This window comes from Melopsittacus undulatus, chromosome Z (assembly GCF_012275295.1).
Source record: "Melopsittacus undulatus isolate bMelUnd1 chromosome Z, bMelUnd1.mat.Z, whole genome shotgun sequence".
Taxonomy (NCBI): Eukaryota; Metazoa; Chordata; class Aves; order Psittaciformes; family Psittaculidae; genus Melopsittacus; species Melopsittacus undulatus.
The window spans coordinates 54,726,563-54,747,551 of NC_047557.1; the positions used below are offsets into that span (position 1 = coordinate 54,726,563).

General features: G+C 41.3%; 1 protein-coding gene across 1 annotated transcript in view; it reads right to left on the reverse strand.

Annotated features, from left to right (window-relative positions):
- PLPPR1 (phospholipid phosphatase related 1) overlaps window positions 1-20,989 on the reverse strand; it is a 133,682-nt gene that overhangs the window by 24,483 nt on the left and 88,210 nt on the right. The window contains exon 3 of the mRNA XM_034072806.1: window positions 8,375-8,563. Within this exon, the coding sequence (XP_033928697.1) occupies window positions 8,375-8,563 (189 nt within the window). The remainder of the gene's footprint in view (window positions 1-8,374; window positions 8,564-20,989) is intronic.

The following is a 20,989-nucleotide window of genomic DNA, read 5'->3' on the forward strand; positions in this document are numbered from 1 at the left end:
GGGGCAGCCTTGGAGAGTTATTAGAAAAGTAATTATTGATAGTGCTGACAGCCAAAGATGAGTCCAGCTTGAAGACTTTTCTCTTGTTTACTAGTTTCTCTCATCGGGACATTAACCTTATACCTCAATTCAAATCCTCTAGCAAAGCTGTCAACTATACTGTTGCTTCACTCCCCTGCCACACTGTGGCTTGCCTCTCCTCCAGCAGCCAAAATCTTCCTCCTCAGTCATGTTTCTCCAAACTTCTGTGGGTATAGAATGCCACAATCTGATTCTTCTGATACATAAACTGGCTCACCACCAGGCACGCTGCCCCGGTCTTGTATCTTTTTTCCCCACCTCCCTTTGAAAACTCACTACAGATTCATCATAACTTAGTCAAACTGCTCGCCATTCTTCTCCAGTGGTTTCTGGCCCAACTGCCTCCATACAGCCCCATGTCACTGCTGGCAGATGCTTCATCTCAACAGCCCTCCTGCCACTCACTCACGGCTGACAAATGGGAAAACACTATTCTTCTGTTTTTTCCCCACTTTCAGCAAACACAGAGGCTGTGTGAAAGTTGCCACAGACAGTTTTCATGTCAGCTGCAATTCCATGCAAATTAAGGAGTGTCAGCCAGGGCACACAGAACAGATGCAGGAAGCACAACTGTGCCCACAGGCTGAGACTGTCTGAAGTCTCCCTGTGAAACAACATCCTTTTGCTGCTTTCCACAAAAAAGTAAAACTGATGGCATTTCCAATCACAGAGAGATGATGGAAACACCATATTAGGAAGAATTATGTGAAGTAGAGGCAGGATCTGTCTTTTCTATGCATTAATTTTACATCTTTCTGATTTCTGAGAGTTTATAAATCTATCAACTTGTTTAACAACATCCTTGTGACACAGTCAGTCCTTGTTAACACCACTTTCTACAGAGAAACCGCATCCAGAGACATTCTATTACAAGGAAATAACTCCGGCAGAAAACAAAACTGAACTTCCATTTTGGGACATCATCACTCTCAGTTCTGGACAGGTTCCAGCAAGCTGTATGAGGTTTCCTGAATCCTCTATAAGGATGTGTTTGGCTGCATATTAATATCAGAAATCTAAATCAAGTCTTCAGTATACAAAGAGCAGTCTAGGGGAGGAGCAGATACATGGAAGGCACTGGCTGTGAGACAGGCTATATGTAGAGCACTCACAGAATATAAGCAGATGAGTGTTATGGGGCTCTCAACCCCAATAGGCCAGTTTCAGAATGACTCCACAGAACTATCCCTGGGAAAAGCAGGCCTGTTCACCAAAATGCAAAATGCTCTAGCAGATGTTCCATCAGCACTGGTTTGCACTGGGCCAAAAGCAATTCTGCCCTTTTACATCATGGTGTATTTGAGGAGTGCATTAGCACAGCTGCCTGTCAGTAGAGACACTTGTCAGGCTCTACATAGGAGCTGATGGCTCCATTTATCTGTCATTAGTTAAATAGCAGAAAATTTTCACTAGAACTACAGAGTGAGGAGGCACAGAATCATGCAGTGTTTTTGCTGGGATGGGGCTCCAGGGGCCTCCAGTCTAACCCCTACTCAAAGCAGCACCACCACAAACCACAGCTTTAAGCAGCTGTGTTAATGTGTGTCCCCAAGAATGGGGGTCTCATGGCCTCCTGGGGGCTGCTGTTTCAGTGTTTGTTTACTGCCACTGTGACAATATTTTTCTTAATAATTTTATTTTCTTGCAGTTTTTGCCCATTGCAAGGTTGCCTCTTGGGATTAGAACAGTCTGTCTCCATCTTCTCTACAGTTCTCACTAAGAACATGGCTCACATTGACTTTCACTTAGTGCTGTTAGTTACCTAGCTCCTTAGATTTCCCTCACAGTCAGCCTTAGGCTCTGAGGGTTATTGATCTGCCATCCTACCTGCTACATTCTGACACTGCAGAGCTGAGATTCCAAAATCAAATCCAGGCAGCAAACACTAATCAGCGTCCATACAGAGAAAGGACATCTTAGGAAGCAAGTGGTGATTGAGGTCTGTTGCAGCACCCTCTCCAGGACACAGTATTTCTGCTGTGATCTGCAGCCAGGACCCTGAGCCAAGCCTGTCTAGGAGGGCAGAGTATTTCCTTGATAACATAAGTACTTTAGCTGGTCATGAGGATTAGGGATGAGGTGAAAGTGGTCTCAGACACTCTTTTATTCTTGCCATCTCCATGATGAGTCTTCTCTAGTCCACAGGAATCAGTGCTGTTATTTTGCATAGCTATAAGAGGAAATGAAGCAGTGCCTTCAGATGAAGGTTGCAGGGCCAGCTCACCCACAATCTGCTGAGGACAAAACCTTAATCTGTATTCAGTTACTTATTATGTCATTCTGTGGTTTTATGTAATTTTGTTGTTGTTGTTTTTCTTCAATGCGACAGCAAAGAACTGTTTAAAGTCCTTTTCCAAAACCAGAAAATTGGTTTCTTTTATACGAAGTCAAAAGGGCTGAAAACCACAATTTGGATTCTAGACTTCCCACCAAAACCCACAACTGTCTTATCGCAGTGCTCAAAATAGCAATTTACTGTGGCAAAACCATCTAAGAGAATTTTATTGAAGTTTTAATTGAGAGGAGGAATTTCCCATAGGTCTGCACTGTTTCTGAGAAACTGGCACGTGACCAGAACCATTAGTAAATCCTGGAGACACTGGCCATAGTAATGCCTGAGGTGTATTTATTATTTTCCAGAATGGTGTGCAAAATACAGAAGCACAGAATGGTTTGGTTTGGAAGGGACCTTAAAGCTCATCCAGTTCCAGACCCCCTGCCATGAGCAGAGACACCTTCCATTAGACCAGGTTGCTCAAAGCCCCATCTAGCCTCACCGTGAACACTGCCAGGGATGGGGCAGCTACAGCTTCTCTGAGCAACCTGTGCCAGTGTCTCACCACCCTCATAGTGAAGATTTTTTTCCTAATGTCTAATCTACCCTCTTTCAATTTAAAGCTGTTTTCCCTTGTCCTGTCAAATAATAAAACCACTGAAGGTTATAAGTACCAGAGTATATACATTTACACAGGGTAACGGGCACAGCCTTGCCTCACTCCTACATATCCCAATTTGTTACTCAGCATTTTACAATTTGGGCCTTAGCAGCCCCAGGAAGAAGGAAACAAGCCATCACTCAACAGAGGACACCTGGCAAGCAGCAGGGCTCTTACTCCAGCCTCATCTTCTGGGGGAACCCCAGCTCCATTTCCTAACAATAAAAGGAAGGTGTAGCCAAATGCCCTTGGATGGAGATAATCCTCTCTGTGAGCAAGCTGAAATGGGAGGCCAGCCCTGAAAGCCAGGACCATGTGAGTGCCATGTGCAGTACATCTCATTGGAAAAGGGACATAGCCTTCCTTAACCAGGAGAAAGGGACCCTCCAGGCATTGAAACTGACCTCTCCTTCCTACCTCCACCCAGCTTCCATAAAAGCACAGGGGTGAAGCATGGCAGGTAGGAGTCTGTAGCATCATGTGCTTTCCAGCAGCACTGTCACCAGCAGAGCTTAGGGATTTCTGCCTGAAAAAGCTGGGAAGAAGCTACTGTAACAAAGCTTTGAGCTATATTAGTTCCTCTTGGTTTTACCATCATGTGCTGAGGAGCTGCAACAGGGGAATCAGCCAGCACAGGCAGAAATTCTCTGCCTTCCCTTCTAGAAATAAATCACTGTAATGACATGGCTGTATTAACCCAAAGCCAAGGAAACAATGTGGCATGGAGAACAGGAAGACCACCTGTAAGAACAGTATTTCTGAAGCTTCGAAGGTAAGTACAGATGAAAAGAGAAGTTTGAAGACTTTCCTCCTGCCTCTGATAAATTTGATCAATACTATATAATTAATTTTCTAATTATTAATCAGGCCAGTTCAGTTTGACTGATTCCAACGTTGTCCAAAAACAAATACTCCTTTGCACAGATTAATAGCACTGGCCAGTTAACAATTACATGTAGGCTGCCACTTCCAACCTCGAAACAGAAGGGAAGAAACTGAAAGTTGTGTGAAAACCGTAGTGCCACATTCTATTCTACTTTACGGACACAAAGAGTGGTGCCCTTGAAGCTGTCTGCTGCTGCTCAGTATTCATTTCAGTGAGCTGGCTCTGTTCCTAAGCCTCTCTGCTTCTTTTGGGCAGGCAGGCAAATCACAATGGATGGAGGAGTGTAGACAGCAGCTTTAAACTCTGTGAGGGTTGTTTAGTACCAGCTGGTGAATTGGCTGGTTTGCAGTAACCTCGTAACAGGGAAAGCTAATTCTGAAGCTCACTAATGAATGTGATGGAGTCATCCCAGAATTTTTTTAAGGAAATAGGTTGAAAATTTTATGTTTATGCAAAGCAACTTGTTCTGATAAAGTTCTCATACTGGCAAAAATTAGAAGAATTATTGCTTCTTACTCCTTCCTGCCTCAACATTTTGGAGTTGAGAGTGCACTGAAGTATTATGCATTCTCCCAGCCTCTACAGAACTTGCGGCTGTGGGATAGGTCACTTTTAAATTCCAAGACATAGGATCATGGAATTTGAGCTCTGGCGCTCAAACTCACAAGCTGCTCTGAATTTTTATGTTATGCTCCCTACCACCGCAGAAACGGCTGAGTAAAATACCTACACCAGGTTTACCTCCAGGAAAAGGTCTGCATTCTAACACCTGCAACTCTGAAAGGGAGAAAAAAAAAGCAATTATTCTCTGGCTAATTTCTCCGTTCCTGAAGGACATAGCCATCAAAATGAGGGACTGTCTCTGAATCTCTGTAATGCAAAGATCAGCTATCCAGATGTGCAGATATTTTGCTGTAGGCCACCTGAAGCCCAAGACAAAAGCAGCTTTTTGAAAGTTGGAAACTTTCGATCATTTGAAATGCAACAGAGGCCAAGACCAAAGTTCTGTGCTATTCTTGCAAGACACAGAGACAAGTATCTTTTTTCTCATGCCCCTTCCCTAAACTCCCAGAGATTCCTGGTAGCTACAGTACTCAAATGCTTGCCATGACTGTCAAGGATGGCATATTCTGTCTGCAAAATGATGTAACCATAGCTTCTATATTACTGGGAGACAAGCTGAAACCATTCCCATACTCATCTCAGCATGACATCAGGAATGTTGAAAATTCAGCAGTTGTTAATAACAAACCACCAACAATGTCAGTACAACTGAAATCAGCTTGCAAGGAGGGGAAAATATCTGAGAAATACAAAGGGAGGGCATTACAGACAACTGGCATGAGACGAAGATGAAATCATACCTATCTCATGAAGCCCTTCATGGCATCTGATCCTACAGATAACTACAAGGTCAGTCCAAAACAGGCAGGATTTCAGGAATATCCCTTTTCTATCACTGTCAACAGCAAAATTTACTTATTGTGTCTGAAGATGTATGTTTCAGGGGATAAATCACTAAACATGAAATAAAATGACCAGTTATTTCTTTACAATGAAAATGAGTTTTTTCCTTATGTAAGTGCAATTTATTACTGAATTCACCATACCCTACTACTTTGCTTCAAAGATGCTAATACCACCATCCTTAGAAAATTAAAAATGAATAAAGCAGATGAAAGCCTTTGACCTATCCTCTGTGGAACATTTTTGAGAAAAATGCATTTCACAGAACAGAGTCAGCCATACACAATTTTCACTTATTTAACAGTGTTGTCATGAGATTTGGGCATCTCCCCTTGCAAGAAACTCTCATTATCAGAGACTAAGATTATCAGTAGGAGCATTAAAAGCCTTTTGTAGTTCTGATGTATAATGGTTAACTACCCAGTGTAGCATTAAAAAAAGGTTAAAGAGAGTCAACAGCATCACATATCTCAAGAACAACAAATAAAACTGCAGAAAACCAGGATGGTCTAATTTATTTTGCCACTAAAAATGCAGGGAAATGCACATACAGTGGCACCAACCCACAACAGCACTTCTGAGAAATGTTGTCAGGGAAGAAATAAAGTACATGCATTAGTTCTCCCCACGGCCACTGCCATAGCCAAATGACTGCGACACAAAGATATTCCATTAAATTTACAAAGATGCTCCCTCTTGGCCTGCAAGCATTGTAACTCCTCACAGTTATGTTGAAATCAGGGCTTTGAGCCTTCTCCAGGCCTGTGCAAACAAGACTGCACTTAAATACCGCTTGTGTCACAGGTGAGGGAGCTTGTACTTCTAGATTATTTCCCACAGCTCCAGAAACACTGTTACCTGTGTACCATGAGTGCTCCCACATTGCTACAGGCTTCCACCCCTTCTAATAATCACACCTCTCATGCCATGAGATGTCAGGCAGTGGAAATATACTGGCAGCACAGAGGCATCAGACTTGCTACTGTAAATTTTCTTAGTCAAACCAACCATTTGCTGCCAGAAAGTGAAACACCAAGTGTCTTGCAGAGGAGAAGCTTGTAAGGACGGATTGGCATTACCTTTGACTTAAGTCATCTCTTTGCAGTGGAGGTGCAGGATGTCATCATTCTTGAGAGCAAAGTGTAAACAGCTAAACTACAACTTAACCCATAGTGGATGCATGCAAAGCACCCTCCCGTGAAGCACAGCTGCGTGGGTTTTTCTTTTTGGTCTGTTTGCTTTTTTATTGTTGTTCTAGTTTTTGGTTGGGGGTTGTTTTTTTTTGGTTTTGGTTTGGGTTGTTTTTTTTTTCAGAGAGAGTGCAATCATCACCATATAAATAGAAAGGGCTGCAGGATCTCCTTTCACTGAAATCCCTGGGAGATTCAGCTGGATCAAACACCTCTTCCCAGACTGTGACAATCGAAATGACAGGCAGCACCCATACAGGTACCAGACGACAGCTGAGGATGCTAATGGTGGTCTGATCGACAGTGCAATGCAAGGACAGAAGTTTAGGAAGACTCTGAACAAGCCGTCTGATTTACTAGCTTTGTATTAATGATCAGTGCCAAAACTCAGCCTGCAGAGTCAGCTACTAGCTGAAGCAGAGACTGAAATTAGTGTGCAAGGAGAGGAAAGTTTCTCAGAAAAAGATGGGAATGGGAAATAATGTGAAATTACTCATAAAAACACTGTGCTGAGTGCCAGTCAGGAGGACAGGAAAAGATACCTCAGACATATGTTCTGGTTGAGGATTAGTCCAATACTAAGTAATAATACATCAAATAATTAATAATACAACAATAAAACAAATAATGCAAACAATGCATTAAATAATGTAGTAAAACATACTACATTAAAAATGGAGAGAAACATGTTTTCCCAGGAAAGTTTGATCTATTGTCTCCTTGAAGCTGTACCCAAATATCACAAAAAAAGCAAAGAGCCCTGTGCTGTTCCTGACCACATTTTTTTAGCTGATGCTGAAGTGTCCTGTACCAAAAACTATAGCCTCTTCTGCAAACTGTTTTCATATTTCTTACCACATTCTCTCTTAGACTGTTTCATGTATAAAGTTACTGCAGACCAAAATTTAAAATGGACTACGGTGCAGCATTCACCTTTCACAATGAAATACATCACATACAGCTTTAATCAACTTTTGAAAGGGATGCAAACCAAAGTTTAATACAAGAAAGAAATACTGAAGACAAAGAAATAAAGAGAAATAAAATGAAGTACATAAAGACACAGTCTGATAGAAATTTATAGATGTAATTACAAATGCAGCAAAGCTGGCTATATGTGAAATTAACAACTTTCCACAGAAAACGGAAAAGGGCCAAAGTTTTGCTAATCAGTTACTGCAGTGATCTGTTTGGAATTGTATGTATTCAGCTAATTGAATACTTTCAGCTGTTCTGCTCAGAACAGCTACTTTACAACTTACTGGTTGGATAGTAAAGAAATGCAGGTACAAAATAATTAAGTGGATCTGACTGCCAGAAATAAAGAGATTATAAATAAAAAAGAAATATAATTCTTAATTTTATTTGTATTGAGCATTTTTCTGCTCATCTAAGCCTTTTAAAGCCCTTCAACAGTTCTCTTAAAATAGAGGCAAATAATCCTGGATATACTGCATGTCCAGCCCAGGTTTTGCTTCGGCTTTATCCTATTTTCTTATTTCCAGTAATACATAACCATTGCATTAGAGCCTCTCTGGAGCCCAAACAATTCACAACTAATCACTGAAGTGAGCATCTTATTGTAAAAGGCTTAACAAGCTCTAAGCCTCAATCTTGCACTGTGATTACCTCAGAATAATTACTTCTGGAGATAACTGATGAAGATCACATTAGGCTAAGGCAAAACAGAGACCTGGCTAAGTGTAAATCAATTACATAGTTGAAAAGAGAGGAAAGGGGACAGAGATATTATAGGACTATTGTTACTGTTTATGGAGCAGTTGTGGAGAATTCAAATAATTTCTTATACTTACAATAGCTGTTGGAGTTGAAGCCAGCACACAGTAGAGCACAAGAGGTGAAATGAAGCTCTCATCCTCTGTCCCAGGGTATGGTTTCATCAAATTGCCATCCTGACAGAAGAAACCTTGAGTATGCACCTGAAAAGTATCGGTGCACTCAAAGTAGTAGGCGAGCAGAACAGTTCCAGCCATGATGACAAGCTGAAAATAAAGCATGGTCACACAGAGATGTTAGTTGCTTTTTTAACAGATGCAGCTATGCCTTCAAGCTACTCTAGTCCTGCAGACCATCCTTCCTTTACCATCACCCTGACAACACTTGCCATAATGGTGTGTGTGTGTGCTTCTGCTCATCTGCTTTGCAACATCTGTTACATAAACCTTTTGGCAAGCGACACTAATGAACATCCTGGAGAGGAGTGGGTCCATCACACAGCTCGTAGATCAACAGAGCTTTGACAGATACTTTCTCGAAGGACATTCTACGATTCTATGTGAGTGACAATGGCAACAATGATCAGTGAAAGCTAGCAGGACGAGGGGCAGCACTGCAGGAGCCAACAGCAGTGAGAAGCTAAAACCCGTCCATAATCGTAGGTTGCTGGAAAGGATTATTACAAAGGATAAAGGAAGCTAAATACAAATGCTTCTCCGCTGCAGCTATAAGACAGTGCTGGGGAATGTGCATCCTGTGCTAATCCAGAAGAGTCCCAGATGAAGACTCATACAGAGGGAAATCTGCTCTTGCCACGCACTTTTCACTGGAGCCACTGCTTAAGAGTAAAGCTGTAGAAGTTTACCCAGAAATCCTGACTCCCTGAACAACCAGCTGGGGGCTACTGTGCACTACCTGGCTTCCCCTCTCCATCACAACAGTGTTTGAAATAAATTGGCTTTATCTTCATCTTTATATCTATAAACTTCAAGGAGCCTTTCTTGTCTTTTTTTTGTAGTTTATTGTTTACTAAATGGGTTCACTGGAAAATATCAGCTATGAGCTTTTTGTATATAACCTGTTACTGAGCATGAGCTATTGCTGGTGTTTGTGTCAGCTTCCCACACTGCTTCAACACATCCCAAAATGTTCTCACAAAGGTTGTCACTAATCTCACTTCATAAAATTAAACAGATACACTAATTCATCATTCTTGTTCACTGTCTGCCAGACTGCAAAGGAAATCTCATATCACAATCCTCATGCCATGGGCATGGACACCACACACTAAACCATGCCCCCCAAGACTTCATCCAGCCTGGTCTTGAATGCTGCAATCATGTCCCATGCTGACATGGATGGTCAGTGGAACTCTATATAAACAAACAGCCTTATAATTAAGGACTTAGAAAACCTGAATTAAACTCCTTGAGCAGCTACCTATTTCCTGATCAACCTTGGGCAACTCAGTTTCATAAATTAACATCAGAGGAAGACCATGACATTATCACTACTCTACTTGACGTGCCCAGATAAACACATTAGAGATTACAAGATACCTAGATGCTGAGGTATTTAAGCTCAGTTCCAGCACTTCATATACTCAGGGCTGTCAGAAGCAATCTGACCCACCCTTCCTATCCCAAACATACCCTCAGACGTACTTCAGGTTGCCAGCCCCAGCCAGCATACACAGGGGATGGTACAACAGACACAGCTGATTTTTGCCCTGTTACTAGGAACAGAAGAAAGCAGGTACTAAACTTATAACCCTCTTTGGGTGTCATATGAGAGAAAAATGCTTTTCAAAAAATACGGGGTTTTGATATGGGAGGAAAATTTCACTTATCACAAATGTGCTCTTTAGCCAGTGATTCCACAACTAAGTTTGACCTTCTCAGTGCCAAGTGCTGCCTCAGTGCTGCATGAAAATCCCTCCTGCATATAAAATCCAGGTTTAATCTGACTTAGGTCAGTACTGACTGCAACACCAGATACCTCAATAATAAACCCATCCTGGTCATATCCCAGTTCCTGTGTTTTGTTCTTTTGAGAAAGAAAAAATGTCCTGTCTGCAGAAAGAGATTTTAATTGTAAAAACATCAGATCCCCTAGGTGATGCCCACCACCTCATTCAAACAACAACAGCAGACATCAGAAATCAGGTCTCCAGTTCAACAGGCTCTACGACAGTCATATGATGACAAGGGATGATGTGAGCTACAGAAAGGAGAGTCCAGCTGTTACCATAAACATGAGCAAAATTTCTGCTGCTTGTACAGTCAGCAAAGATCTGATCTCATCTGTGTGCAGGGACGCCAGAGACAGAAGGACTCCTTGCAACGGAGTGACATTTCCCTTGGTGATAAGAAACAGCACTGTTTTGCAGCCATCCTGAAATGGGAGGAGTCAGGGGCTCAGGTTCAGAAGCCCCTTCTGTGCAGCAGAGCTGGGTGAGCAGACGGACCCACATGGGCTGAGGTGACCCATGCAGTCACTCTGAGGTGCACAGCTGGTGCAAGTGTACGTAAGGAATCAGCTCCTGATGTATCTTTTCAGACTCCATCTAGAACTGCTTATGGTTGTAGGACTCTGTCCAATGCATTGTTCATTCATTTTTAGTTTATACTGAAGCAAAAATGTGTGTTTAATTTCCCTATATGTGTGACATAAAAATTGCCCAACTGGTCACAGATGCCTTAATCAGCTTCAGTCCCCTAATTCTTTTTGACTTCCGGAGCTAGGACCTAAAATGGCAAATGCAAAAATCCCTGGTTTTTATAACCATAGTCTGTTTCTCACAGATAACAAATTTGCCTTTTCTCCCTATTTTCAGCTTTACAGTCATTGAAGGGACCACTGAAGAAGAGCAGGTAAGCTGACTTAAGATAAAGATACAAAACATCCAGTTACATAACACAGAAAATACAAAGCAGTTTGACACTGACATTTTGCAGTGTTTATTAATTAATCAACTAATTTCCTTAAATATACTTAAATATTGGGGAAATTAAAAATACTCAATAACTCACTTTAGACATGCAGCCAATGAATAGAAGTGTCTAAGGTGTTTAATAGCCTCCATTACCACAATATTTAACCATGTCATAATCCTTAATATTAATCATCATTACTCCATTGTAAGATAAGAAAATGCTCTTATCACCATTTGACAGGGTGGGAACAAAAGCAGAGAAGATAAAATGACTGCCCTTAGGTCACAGTAGAGCCTGTGGCAAAGCCAAGATTTACTTCTGGATGAGATTTTTCTGGATTAGTCAGTAATCTGCACATGAAAACTCATTGATATATGCTTAGGTCCTGATTCTGCAGATGCTCATTCATGCCAGTGTAGAAGAAACAGCCCCATTTAAAAACTCCTGCTTGATTGTTGGATTAAGCTTGACAAACTGGACTCAAAACAACTGGCGTGTGTTTTTTCCTCAAAGTCAGATATTTAAATGGATTAATTCTGCAGCACTTAACACCTGTCCCTCATCACACCATTAAATTCTGCACTGCTCTGCAAGCCCACACTTATTTGGTCCTTGCAGACCTTCCTATAACTGCACACTGCTCCTATTCAAGTTGTGCAAGTTTTCTGCAATCAAAACATCACTTCCTTAAATGTCCAAGAAATATGAAGCAAGTCTGGCAATCTTCTACAGGCAATTGGTAATCGCTTGCTGCAGGGGCTAATCAGGTGCCAGTGTAAGATTGCGTCCTGGGTATAAAGAAAGAATCTTCAAAGTAAGCACTACAGTTCAGATGCACTAATCCTGCGGCTACTGAAATACATTCAGAAATCCTCCCCTTTACCTTAATATTCGGTATAACTCAAAGCGACCACTGCATATCCAAATCAAAATTATTATGATAGCAGATAGCTGGACTGAAGTCCCGGTCTGCATACACTCTTCATTCACTGTGAAGTTCTTCCCCGTTCCCTTAATGACAATTGGACAATTTTACCTTTTTTCCCTGTTACCCCTAGAAGACAGGCCCCTGATTTTCAAACAAGAAAGCAAGAGGCCAACTTCACTTGGGAAAGGGACATAAAGCTGCAAAAGATAGATCAATGTTAAAAGAAAGTACACACAATAGGAGGCAGAGCTTTTTGATCAGCCTACATTGAAGTGTCCCCAGAATTTTTAATACAGGAGCAAGAAACTGAGAGAGAAAAGGAAGAGGCTGTAAAAATTTCTCATGTACTGTCTAGCCATACAGTCTCCGTGTCCTGCCAAACTAGCATATGGCCACAGCAGAAATCTCCTTAGCTGTGTGTATTGTCGTTTATATTAAATCATAATGCAAATTTATATGAGCAAATTTGAAGCCCCCCCAAGTACTGCTGGTATTTATACATAAATAGGTACATTCTTTCAGCTTACCAACCTTCCCACACACTGCTGATAATATATCTTACAGTGCCTTTAATGTGCATGACTGATAATTGGAAAATTGGTCTTGCACACAAATGACAACATAATAAACTTCATTGTTATTCCTTCTGGAAAAAAAACCAGACCAGTATTTTTCACGAGGTGTTCCTTAGTGGATTGTCAATGAAATACCTATTGATACCCTTGCTCAGTTTATTTGTTCCCGGCAAGCTTCACTGGGTTTCAGTTAATGAAATGAAACTGTCACAACTGGGCACCACAAACCTGCATGGGTGTTTTCAACTTGCAACACACCTGCTGTGGCTCACAGTTCCACCTGTTTTAGTCTGACTTCCGCCTCCTCCTCTGAATAAACTCTAGTGACCAATCATTATGCAAAGCCTGAAAAAAAATTGAGTGTTTTTTTTGGGGTAGGTGATGAAAGCATAACTCATGGAATAGACACGTTGGAGCATGCAATGTGTATGTCATGAAGACTGAAAAGAATTGTTAAGAGTGTCTCTTTGCTCTCTACTGGGTAATATTAGAAATATTTAATTGTGTGTCTGGGCAGCTTTGCCCTGGGATGAATCTGGGTCTTTTTCTGTGACAGAAGCCAGGCCATTTTTCCTTGGAGATGGGAACTTCATTCTTTTCACTGCAGCAGAAGCGATTTTAGAAGCACAGCAAATTGGAATAAATCACATGGATTGTTAAATTTAATGACCTGCTTTTACTTTTCTAAAAGCAGACCAAGCTTCTATCAAAGAGTTACTGAGATGTGTTTCTTGAAGCATTCTAATTAGGGTGAGGTCTCAGAAATTCATTCAGGTTCAGAGATCAAGTTTTCTTGTGTTGTCTGTATCTATTTGCGACCAACTGGTATCCACTTATGAAATCATCCTTCACCTGATACAGATTTCTGACCTCTTATATTTGTACCTGACATAAAGAAAGAAAGAAAACATCTCATTAGTCATATTTTGTTTTCTTAAATAATCAAACTTCCTTTAAATACCTGCAGGAGAATTACAGACTCATGAGAAATACTGGAAAATTTACTTAAAACAACTGTTTTGGTAAGCTTTTTCACAGCACGTTTCTGGGATTTTCAGAATTCAGGCCTCCTGAAACTGCCTATGCCAAAACACCAGCTATAACTTCTTAAGAAGGGTCTACGTTTTCACATGGTAGAGTGGTCAGGTGGTGAGAAAATGTTATACACCTCATCAGATAAGCCTATCCTTACCAAGTAACAAAGTAAATGGAGACAACCATCCACCCAATCCAGATACGTTAGCAGCTAAAAGGCCCTATTTTCACACTGAGATGTAAAGGTAGTAGGCACATGTCTCCCTTAAGCTTTAAGTTAGCAGTATGAATTCCCCAGGGATCAACAAAAAACTTAAGTTTCTACAGCGGTTTGTTAAGCATCTGTTCTGTACCATTTTATCACAAATGAATGCCTTAAAAGGTTTCATCTTCACACTTCTGTAATGTTTCCAGGTTTGTAGAATCATATCATCCAGTAAAGGCATTTACAATCTCTAACTGCAGCAAATGAATGTTTTTAATGGATAAGGATCTGGCCAACTGCATAATCTTTTAGGTTGCCAAGGGACTGGATGCAGCAAATAATCTTCTTGTGAAAATATTACCAAAAAGAACCCCAACAAAAAATCCAAAACAAAGCAGCTAGAGGAATGTGTAAGGAACAAATACTTCACCTGGAGAGAGTGAGAAAAACAACCTGTATTGGACTTCCACTTAATGATAAAATGATTCCAAGCAAATTTTTTTTTATGCTGAATAACCATATATTTTACATTGTCAGAATAAATAAAAACCCCAACAATCTTTCTAAGCTGCCACTCTTCAAAGTGTTTTTCTCTCCCTCACTTGATAGAAACGATTTTGCAATCTGATTCTGAAATCAGCTTTCCTATACAGCTGTGGCACACAAAAGTCATGGTCTGTTCTAGGAGTAGCCAATTACAGGACATGGCTTTGTTACAGGAGTTTTTAACTCCAGTCAGCATGGTGGCACAAGCTGGAAAGCACCTTGGAGGCAGAGAGGGTTTATTAGCACACACAGGCTTTTGAAGCTGGAGCTGAGTAGGAATCTGAGCTGTCTCTGCAAGGCATCTCACATATCCCTTTCAAGAAGTAACTGCAGTATTTTACCATTTTTTTGTAATTAAGTTGGCCTAGGTATAGCTTATAGGGCTGATGAACACACTCTCAGACAAAAGAGAACTTCACATCTTCCTAAGGCACTTATTTCAGGAAAAGAAGTTTTGTGAGAGTAGCATGGCCTCTAAAGATCCTGACACCTGGTTAAAAAGCTGTTTCAGCTTCTTTTTTATGTAGTAATCCTTGAAGAATTTCTATGTACACCACAGAAACTTACCTAAGAGCTCATCCATATAAAAAAATAGATTTCTCCAGTGCTAACTGTGCTGTTAAAGCAGTACAGTTCCCTTAATGGCAACAGAGGCATAAAGGCATAAAAGTGCTGCAACCGGTACAATTTTTTATATGTAGGAAATCAAATAAATAACAGTATGAGGCACCTTAATTACTAGGTGTAACTCAATCCACTCCACACGCTGCTCCAACTCTCTCAGTTTTCAACCTTTTAATTTCTAGACCTTTACATTTTACCGCAATTCTCACATACTAAATTTAAGCCTATTTTCTTTGACAGGTAACTGTGATCCATGGATCAATCACAGACTGCAGCTGTGAGCTTGAAGGGATGAGGGACACCTACCCATATACTGTGATGTGCATTACAGCAGTGTAATGTTTTTTAGGTACCCAAAGTCTGAGTATAAAAATGAACCAATTCCAAAGCATCAGAGACAAACATCTTTGCATTAGCTCAGGTACCCAATTATGATAGGAATAATCAGAAATTCTCCATATCAACAAAAACATCTAAGCTGCACATGACCTCCAATACTATTTTCAGGTTTCATTACAGATGGATTTGCTTGTAATGGTTTTTGTTTCTACCTCCTCCATTGATTCTTCTGGGACCTGTAAGAAGATGTAAGGAAGACCACCTTCACATTTACAGTACTCCTGGGCAGGCACCTGACAAGGGCAGCTCCTACAGGCATTGCAGCAGACGGAAACATGTGCCATTCCAAGAGTGAGAAGAGCTTGGAAAACATCCCCCACTATTCAAAGTGAGCAAGAACAGCATGCCATGAACAAACTTGGTAACTTCTTGACTACCTTCCCTCTCAGACTGCTGACGAGGAAGCTAAAGTATGTTCTAATCTTTGGGGTGATTCCTCAGTACAGAAAGCTGTGTAAGCTTAAGACCAGAGTGCCATCTCAGATTGATGAAGCACATGCCCTGCCAAAGAAACCTCAGAGAATTGCCAAATTTCCCTAGATTCGCTGAAATCTGACACTGACTTTATCAACTAAGAAAGATAACTGACATAAAAAACAGCTTGCCCCCCTTTGTCTATCCTACATACTCTACTTGTTCAGCACATTTTGCTTTGAGATGTAGAAAATTCAAGAGATGAACATACCTTGTTTTAAATCATGGGCAAGCATTTGCCATCTCATGTCAAAGAACCACATACTTGCTGAACCACATCCACCAAATAGTGGATGAACAATTCTGTCCTGCTGCTTTTATTTCATTTTCCTTTTCACAGGATACTGGTAATGGTAATGCTAACTTGCCTGTTTAGGAACCACCAAAGGAAAACATGTATGTTGCAGATCTGACCAATTAACCTCTGTGCATGTGTCAAGCTAAGTGTAAAATGGGTACTTCCCAACTGGTCCTGTCTTCCTCTTAATTGTTGATGTTAGTGACTTGACTACAAGGAGGTGTACACATCTATGTAACTGCAGGTCTGCATTTCCAGTGATTTTGTAGTTGGTTAAACCACGGGCTAATGCATCAGATCCCGGACTAGATGCACAGAAGTTAGATGTCTGACAGCGTTCCTAGTTCTGTTTCCATGCTAAGTCTGACACCATTCAACAATGCTCTGTGGTCTCCTCTCACTGATAAAAATCAGTGCTTTAATGCTACAAAATTTGCTGGCCTTTCCCCACACACACTTCTCTATCTTTCCAATACTATAACACACATGCAGAAGTATACCATATGCATGCCAGTGCTGTATGAATTGCCCACATAGCTGTGAGCTACAACAGTCCTCCCTTCAGAATCTCTCTGAATTCCTGATGAAATGTTAAAATTCACAGTTCTCTGCATTCATAATGCAGTATCTGTACAAGCTGGTGATGACTAGGAGCAGATCTGGCTTTGGCAGGTATCAGTTTCCCTGCAGAATGCCTGTTTTTTGCCTGAAACTCTGCATGCAGAGAGGACAACCGGGCATCAGACCTGCCTTTGTCCCAGCTCTACCCAGCTTTCACCCAGAGTGCAATACTCTTTCCTTTAACAATCTGACCCTGCTCTCACTGCATTCATCGCACTCCTGATGAGCTGCACTGCCTCTTTACATGAGCTCTGCCTGTGAAAGGCTAAACTCACTCTTGGTGATTGAGACAAGTCAGATCTTCTCATTCTCTTCAGAGGGCATGACACATGGGTGTATGTCCCTACAAGCTTTAGGTGGTCAGCCAAGCCTACAGACATTTGCACGAGATTTCATGCACCTGAGAGAAGCAGTGAGATGAATGGACAAAGAGGAAAGACTCAGTAGCACAGGTGTTGAAAACTGGAAAAAACAGTGTCTTTTTAATCATTAACAGCAAAAGAAAAGCATTTTCCCCATGGCCTGAAGAGAAAGGAAATGAATCCTCAGCTCAGTAATACCTGTGTTGTCATATGTAAGGGAGTGTCTATAAAAATCAGTACTAATGGTATCTTTTCTTTAGGCAGAAAAGAGATACTAAATGCTGTGAAACCGTCTGACATTTAGCTCCTCCTAGTATAACCTTGAATAGCAATACACCTGTTCAACCTCTTGTAAATTCTCTATTTTGGCAAGCTATATTTCATTATAATAATCTGCTTTCTTTATGAAATTCTAAGATGCTTTCTCTCCTTTAAGATTTAGTTCCTATACAGGCATGCTACATCACTTTGTCCCTTTTACTAAGCAAACAGTAGAAAGGGTTCAGATGTGACAATTGTAAGGAAGTTTTTGTTACTGCTTTTGTGACAGGCCTTGTGATGAAGTAGACTTAAAAGAAATGTGGTTTATTTAAGATGAATACAATCATTATGAGAAAAAATATATTGGATCTTTTCTTTTTTTTCTTTTTTTTTTTTTTAATTTAAGGATGGTATTGACGCACAATACTATTAAATACCAAGCTTGGTCCAAAGTACAGCTTTGAAGGATTATCAGCAGGGGGCATTAATGCGGCATTAAATTCCAAATGCCAAACTACCAAACAACCATGCAGAGTCTGTAGTGTCTTATGGTTTTAATATGTTTGGGTTTTCCCCTGTATTTTTCACAACATCATCTCATTTTTTTAAAGTAGAGCTGAAATTCCAGGCCATTTCCTGACAGGACAATTTGTTTAATAGCCTGTTGCAGGCTTCATCATGATTTTTAAAACAAGTCTTTGTCCCAGTTTTATGCAGTTTAAAAGAGGAGAGGCTGATTTTATGACCAGAAAAATTGATTATGCCTAGCAGGAAGAATAGGTGGGCTCAACACACGTGGAGGATATTTGGTGACAAGCATCAGTTGCTCCCTGACATCAGATCGTGCACATTTGAGGAAATGCCTAATGAGATCCAATTTTCCTGTGCTTGCACTATGACAGTAGCTACTGACCTGGGGAAGAGAGGTATTTCCAGAAGGGAATTTTTAAATAGCACCATCTTTCCCTCAGAGTGCCCACTGCACTCTCCACTGACTCTGAGGGAAAAGTAATCATGCTGATAACTTAAATTATCAGTAATGAAGAACGAATCTAGGTGTTCATGTCAGTAGGGTATTTTATCTCGTGTTATTTTTGCTACACTAACAAACAGCAGAAAGAATACACTTTATTTTCTTAAACCTTATGGAAGGCAATTCACAAAGCTTCTCTGTCAGAAAGACCATCTAGCAGTGAGTTGGTGGCTGAAGGAGTCAAAGTTAGAGAGGAAGAGATTGGCTCTGCTCGTTGGTCTTTTACTCGCGGTTGATCCCTACTCGTGGCACACCGTGATCTCATTCTTATCTTGTTCACTGGGATTTATACAAGCAAAGGGAGAAGAGAATTAAACTTCCATTTGTCAAGAGGGAGACTGCATCAGACTTTTTTTTAATTTTGATTTTGTACAGAACAAATGCATTAATAACACTATTATCTAGTGTTATTAAAAGCTTCAAACCCCAAGTATATTGCATGTTTTCCCTTAAGCAGATCTCATGAGGCTTTTCAGCTGGTGGTATCTATCAAATTCTAAATGGCACACAGCCAGGGAACTGCTGCTTCCAGCCCTTAATACCTTAAAATGATCAACAAACTATGGCAGTAATTAAGTAATTTTCTCAGGAGAAAATGGCTGCATTGAAATGGCATCAGTTCTGAATGGGTTTTTTTTCGAGCAATAGAAGCAAAACATAGATATATTTTGACTATTGTGATACAATATTAGAAGAAGCCAATGGCACCTTTTATTTTCTTCTCTTTTGATATGCCCATCAAGATATCTGCAGAATCAGCATTTTCAAATGAAGACTTCCTATCCTTCAGCAGATCAACACTCCTGCCTAACTTGGTGTCGTCTGCAGATTTACTGAGAGTGCACTTGATTCCCTCATCTAGATCATCAATGAAGATGTTAACACTGGCCTTAACACCAAGCCCTGAGGGATACCACTAGTGACCAGATGCCAGCTAAATGTGATACCATTTACCACCACTCTTTCGGCTCTCCCGTTCAGCTAGTTTCCAAATGAGGAGCCAGTTTGTTCAGGAGAATGCTATGGGAGACAATGCCAAATGCTTTACTAAAGTGCAAATAGGCAATGTCTACAGCTCTTCCCTTATCAGCCAGGAAGGTCACCTTATCACCTGAGGAAGGAGCATTGTTTTTGGACCTGATATGAAATCCATGTGCGGGTCCTGAAGGAGCTGGAAAATGAAGTTGCTCAGCCACTGTCCATCATATTTGAAAAATCATGGCAGTCAGGTGAAGTTTCCAACAACTGGAAAAAGGGAAATATAACCCCCATTTTCAAGAAGGGGAAAATGAATGACCCTGGGAATTACAGACCAGTCAGTCTCACCTCTGTGCCTGGCAAAATCTGGGAGCAGATTCTCCTGGAAGGCATGCTAAGGCACATGAAAAACAACAAGGTGCTTGCTGACAGCCAGCACGGCTTCACTAAGGGGAAATCCTGCCTGACCAATTTGGTGGCCTTCTATGATGGGGCTATGGAACTGATAGACAGGGGTAGAGCAGCAGATGTCATGTACCTGGACTTGTGCAAAGCGTTCGACACTGTCCCACATGACACCCTTGTCTCTAAATTGGAGTGTCAGCAATTTGATAGGTGGACCACTCGGTGGATAAAGAACTGGCTGAATGGCCGCACTCAAAGAGTTGTGGTCAATGGTTCAATGTTCGGTTGGAGACCAGTAATGAGTGGTGTCCCTCAGGGATCGGTGTTGGGACTGGTCTTGTTTAATATTCTTGTCGCTGACATGGACAATGGAATTGAGTGTGCCCTCAGCAAGTTTGCCAATGACACCAAGCTGTGTGGTTCTGTTGATACGCTAGAGGGAAGGAATGTCATCCAGAGGGACCTTGACACACTTGTGAGGTGGGCTGATGCCAACCTCATGAAGTTTAACCATGCCAAGTACAAGGTCCTACACCTGGGTCAGAGCAATCCCAGGCACAGCTGCAGGTTGGGCAAAAAGGAAATTCATGGTAGTCCTGCGGGGAAGGACTTGGGGGTGTTAGTCAATGAGAAAATGAACATGAGCCAGCAGTGTGCACTCACAGCCCAGAAAGCCAACCATATCCTGGGTTGCATCAAAAGGAGCATGACCAGCAAGTTGAAGGAGGTGATCCTGCCCCTCTACTCTGCTCTCATGAGACCTCACTTGGAATATTGTGTGCAGTTCTGGTGTCCTCAACATAAAAAGGACATGGAACTGTTGGAACAAGTCCAGAGGAGGTCTACGAGGATGATCAGGGGACTGGAGCACCTTCTGTATGAAGACAGACAAAAGCTGGGTCTGTTCAGCCTGGAGAAGAGAAGGCTGTGTGGAGACCTCATAGCAGCCTTCCAGTATCTGAAGGGGACCTACAGGGATGCTGGGGAGGGACTATTCATTAGGAACTACAGT